This window comes from Frankliniella occidentalis, unplaced genomic scaffold, assembly GCF_000697945.3.
Source record: "Frankliniella occidentalis isolate FOCC.00 unplaced genomic scaffold, Focc_3.1 Scaffold27, whole genome shotgun sequence".
Taxonomy (NCBI): domain Eukaryota; kingdom Metazoa; phylum Arthropoda; class Insecta; order Thysanoptera; family Thripidae; genus Frankliniella; species Frankliniella occidentalis.
The window spans coordinates 858,210-863,994 of record NW_026267157.1 but is presented as its reverse complement, the minus strand read 5'-3'; the positions used below and the strand labels follow the sequence as shown (position 1 = coordinate 863,994).

General features: G+C 46.2%; 1 protein-coding gene across 1 annotated transcript in view; it reads left to right on the top strand.

Moving 5' to 3' along the window:
- The window catches only part of LOC113206863 (glucose dehydrogenase [FAD, quinone]-like), a 65,820-nt gene that overhangs the window by 3,081 nt on the left and 56,954 nt on the right, over positions 1-5,785 (top strand). Inside the window, exon 2 of the mRNA XM_052265442.1 lies at positions 5,064-5,205. Coding sequence (XP_052121402.1) covers positions 5,064-5,205 — 142 coding nt within the window. The remainder of the gene's footprint in view (positions 1-5,063; positions 5,206-5,785) is intronic.

The window sequence follows — 5,785 nt, the reverse complement described above, 5'->3', positions numbered from 1 at the left end:
CGCCGCCGGCAGGCCAAGCAGGCCCGGCCCCTGCCGAACGGAGTTGCCGGCGGAGCGAAGCGGAGCTGGCAACTTCGTTTGGCAGAAGGGCGGGCCTGCTTGTTAAGACACAAAACGACCCTGAAAATCCCAGCAGGTGGCTCGCTCAATTCGGTCTCGAGTTATCGTGCGGACAGACAGACACACACACACACACACACACAGAGAGACAGGCAGACGGGCAGACAGACAGAAAAAGTTTTTTTTAGACCAGATGGAGTAATAGGCTTCGCTAATCGCTCAGCTAATAAAATTTTTCCTACTTTTCGACCAGCCCCTATTTCTTTGTTACCCCCTTAGACCTACTCAGGGGTGGTTGCCAGGATTTGCACCAACCGCCTCGTTGTCCAGAAGTGACAACAACAAGGTAGATGTAGGCCAGACTACGTCTCGCGTGAAAAGCTTCGCGATATCTCACGAAACACCGTTACGCTGTGACGCGCCTGGAATACATTTATCTTGGCCTATGGCGCTGACACCCGAGTCAGGTAGTAGCAATATGTACACAAAGATACGGGCCTACAGCCCATCACTTCGACTAAGCATGCAGGGTTGTACATTTTACCGCTTATTTTCGTCAAAAATACCCTCTAGCGCCTCAGCGGCTTGAGCTAGAGCAAAACGGACCAAATTTGTGTCCTAAGGGATCTACTTTTATGAGTTACCCTAGGAAACCATAAAGAAATATTTTTTAAAAAACGTCATTTTTGGGACCTGTTGTTTTCGATTTTTAAAAAATCAAATTCTTGAGCTAGAATGCTCATCTTCGAACTCGACCTGCCATTTTGTGGTACAAAGCGACCCTGAAAATCCCAGATCGCTAGCCGAATGCGTTCTCGAGCTATCGTGCGGACAGACACACACACAGACAGTAAAAGTTTTTTCCGACCAGACGGAGTAATAGGCTTTGCTAAGCGCTCAGCCAATCATAACAAGAGTACAAGGTAGATGTACGCCAGACCACGTCTCGCGCCTGCGGCGCTGACACCCAAGTCGGGCAAAGGGTACAGTCGTAAATAGGCCTTCGGCCCCAAAAGTCACTAATTTTGTTAGATAGAGCCAAACGGGCAAAATTTTGGCCTGAAGGGTTTTACTTTGACGAGACTGATGTAAAAAAATTATATTTTTAAAGAAATGTTTTGGGCTTTTTGTTTATGATTTTTTTGACACGTTAATTTTTGAGCCAGAGGGCTCAAAATCAATACAGTTCTTCCTGTTTATGCTACAAAGCTACAATAAAAATGAGAGTCGCCTAGCTCAAACAGTTTTTGAGTTACCGTGCGTACAGACAGACGCGAAACTTTTTGACCATCACTGGAGTAATAGGCTCCGCTAATCGCTCAGCCAGTACCTTGAACGGATGACGTACCGTTAAAGGGGAGTTTCAGGTTAAGTTACGGACCCCTGTTTTAGATGTGTGTCTTGTGTCAAACCTTTAATATTTTTTTACGGAGGACCTCAGAAGGTGAAACTGACCCAGTACACTGTTAATTTGTTTTGAAATTTCATTACGCAGTAAACATTAATCGTAGTTCATTTCGGTAATTGTTCACTTGAATGACTCCTCGCCCTGCAGTCACTCAAATATACCATCGGATAGGTATTTTTCAGTAGAATCCTGAACAGTATTTATATATTGGCGCTCGAGTCTGGTTTTCCTCAAAATTAAATAAATTTGCGTTGCCGCTAACCTTCAGATGCTGACTGCTGCTGCTGCTGCTGTTGTCAACAACAGTTGCTGTCGGGGCGCACCCACGCTCAGCGTCGTGCTGACTGCAGCTCCTGCTTTTATGTCGGCGCACACCGACCCGCTCAACATCGTTCCGGAGCTCCTCTTGTTCGCCTCTAGGTCAGGACGCTGAATAGTGAGGCGTGATCAATAGAAGGGAAAATCGGTTACAGCCCCTTTTTCCCAATACCGTTTTCCCAACACAACTTTTTCCCAATTTTTATATTCCCAATTAGACTTTCCCAAAGAAATAATTCCCAACTAGTTTTTTTACCAATTTATTATTTTCCCAACTTCCCTGATTCCCCAACTTCATTAATTTCCCAAAATTCGGGAAATTTCCCAAAAGAAACTACAAAGTGCAGTTGTGGCCCAATGCCTTAAGATAGTCCGCCATTCTTCCCTCTTCCTTGTAGGTGTCGTACTGTCGGACGATGTTGTGAACGCGTCGCTGAGTGTCTCTCCACTTCTTGCGGGGCAGGTTCTTGACTTTGCGGCCCATGCGCAGCTCGAAGAGGATCGTCTCTGTGTCCGCCTGCTCTTTCTGGAACTCGTGCAGACACGAGTACAGGGACGGGTGGTTCTTCGACACAACTAACTGCCAACACAAACAATGGGCCGATATACCCCTCGCCTAAGACGCGACCATAGCGCGAGGGGTAGTGTTACTTTAAATGACTACTTGCCTGGAAGCGGTTGTGCCATCCTTCACTGAGGTTGTTCGTCCGATGCTCGTCTCGCAGTGTAGCATCGTAGGTATTCCACAAGGCCGGATCGTAGCGTGGGCGGCGTGCTCGTCGCGCTCCCCGTCCTCGTGGTCCATGCACGTACGTACGGAAATGTGCTTTTTGATGCATTTACAATCCCCACTTCGAAATCGGTCATGATTTTCTCGGGTCCGTTTCCCTGAACACGGAACCTGGCTGCAGCGTCTTTGATTGCTTGGAGTACTTCTGTGTAGTGCACTTCGCTCTTGGATGGAAGCAGCGCAAGAGCAAGAGGAACGGCTGTCACGACGTCTGGGTCGTCCACGGTGTTACCCGGTCGCTTCACGAGGCCCAAGATGGAGAAGATCTGGGTGAAGATGTGCGGGGACGTCTTAAAGGTCCCGTCCAAGAACCACTGCACGCACTTCATGAGCAGCTCAAGGTTCCTCTTGGTCCCGAAGACTATGACCCGATTCCTTCGCGCCTCCTCATCGTCGTCGTCCTCGTCCCGGTGATCGTAAGAGTCATAGAGGATGAAGTCTTCTCCGCCCAGGGTGACACGGTATCTAGACAGCCCAAATCCGAATCATGGCGTGCACTACACCTAGGTCGCCTGCGTTGCCTGTCGCCTTGCACTCTTTGGTTCGCTTACAATTCCAGTATATTCTTCCTTTCTTTGCATCTCTGCGGTAATATATGTGACCGTTCAGCAATAGCTTCGCCCCCTCCACGGCGTGACGTGAGTATTTCGGCCGCCATGCTCACCACCCACTGCGCTGCCGCCGAGAGAGCGAGAGAGCCCCGCTGTATGACCAGAGCAACAATCAACAATGCCTCGCTGGCCTACAATGAAGGTGGTGCCACTTGAAATATAATTGGGAACTGCATATTGGGATTTTAAGATTTTGGGAAAATCGTATTGGGAACATTTGATTGGGAACGTCATATTGGGATATTAGCCTTTGGGAAATAAAATTTTGAGAGCTCACAAATTGGGAATTTATTTTGGGGAAAAAGGGGCGGCAACGGGGAAAATCATTCGGAGACGGCCGGTTAGAAGGGAAAATTTATTCGGGGAAATTTATTCGAAAACGGGCAGCTACCAGCCACTTATCGGAACGTTCAACGCAATATTTATAGTTAAATAGAAGGGAAAATTCAATGAAGGACGGGCAGCCACAATTTTCCTACATTCTGTTGGTACCACTGTTAACCTGCGCCTGTGCCCCTCTGAACTGCCCATTGTTGTTGTAAACCGAGCCCGCCGTCCGCCTGAGTGTCTCACCGGTACGTAGCCTCGCACGTGACAGCACTCGGCCCCCTTTCTGGGTAGGACCACGCCAAGCAGAAGGCATTTTTGGAGAAGTGTGAAAACTGTGTTTTAAGCAACGGTAGAGAAAGAAAGCCTGATATTATGAATCAGGCGTAGTCTTTGATGCAGGAGCAATGATTAAAAAACCCAAGCCGGAGCGATCAACGTCAGGACTAGTCGTAAACGTAAGTTATTCTGCCGTCTTCAAAGTGGATCTGAAGGTTAGCGGCGACCCATATTTATTTAATTTTGAGGAAAACCAGACTCGAGCGCCAATATATAAATACTGTTCAGGATTCTACTGAAAAATACCTTTCCGATGGTATACTTGAGTGACTCCAGGGCGAGGAGTCACTCAAGTAAACAATTTCCTAAATTTTTCATGACATTTAAACTCTCAATATATAATGACGTTAAGTTGCCAGAACAATGTTAAATTGAACGGTTATTGCATAACACGCCATTGGAATGTCATTACCCGCCCAAACGATTGGTTCACACCTTTTTCCAAGTAAGATAGCAAAATAGACTATTTTTGACTTCAAAGAAGGGTTGTGATTTGATAGTTGGTTGGTATCGTGGAAGTGTTCGTAAATCACACAATATGTTTAACAGTGCACTTGGGAAACTCCCTCCGGCCCATGGTGGCACAAGATCAGGTTACAGCTCGGCTACTCTCAGGTAGTGCCCGTGGCCGAGGCGTCAAAGGCGACGGATTCCCCACCAAAGACTCCGGGCCGGGTGAGGCGCGGCGTACATATTAGTTACGGCCTTTAAAACACGTTAGTAGGCTGTGGACTTAAATACAAGGGAGTTGAAGGCCAACAAATTTCTTTCAGAAAGTTTTAATTTTTTTAATGGCATGTGTTATGAAATTTCATTCCTCAATTGTAATGAAAAGTAAATGAAATTTACATGAAGTTGTGAAGAAAATAGCTTTCATATAAATCATTTTTTTAATATAAAATTGTTAACAGTGAATCGAAAATCTGTTAGTCATAAAGTCTTTTTGCTAGTTCCCTGCTTTTGAGGTTTTGCTCTGCAGTTTATAGAGCGATAAAAAACGGGTAGGTATCGCACGGACAAAAAAGATTAGTTGTTCGAACCAATGCGTTGGCTAATTTTGGGATAGTCGGGAAATTCGCTGTGCCACCTAAGAATTAGTAGTCGAAGACAAGAGTTAGTTGCCATAGCCAACCAGTATTTTGAGTTGGCCACCATGATCATTCTTCGCTGCCTTTAGGCCTCTGCTCTAATTGCGTTTTTAAAATTGCAGATGTATCCTCGCTTCACGCCTTTCAGAATCGACGAGCGCGACTGTTCTGCTTTTAGAACGAGGTGGCACTGAACCCGAGGAAGCCAGAGTGCCCGCTCTTCAGCCGTACGTTTGGAGGTCCAATTCCGTCGAGTACCCCAAGGTATACACAAAAACTTAAGCAATTATATATTTCTCAAATCGCAGCAAGATAAAAAAAAATATTTGAAGCAAAACTCTCTATAATTCCATAGCCAACTTGCAGGAAAAGCTCAGTTTTTGCACTATGAGAAGTTATTGCACGTGGTACAGAAAAGATTACCATGGAAGGTGGCACACACTTACAATTCTAATTTGCAAATAAACAAGGACTGCGTATCGACTTAAACTCCATTGCCGAGGAAAAGTGCAACGTGGTACTTCGCAAATAGCAAATTTAACAAAATTGTACATAATCTAAATCGTTCTTTTTACCGTGTAACCATATTTGTAGGCATGCACCAAATTAAGTACAAATTACGACATCGTTTTGCAAACCTTTGAAAGGTGATTTCAGGAAATGAAATACATATACGGCGCTGCTGCCTACGTCAACTAGGCAGGTAACAAAAAGGGTGCCCATCCTTCTGCTCTAAAAACAAGCAGGCCCGCCCTTCCGCCAAACCGAGTAGCCAGCTCCACTTCGCTGCGCCGGCAACTCGGTTCGGCAGGGGCCGGGCCTGCTTGGCCTGCCGGCGGCGATG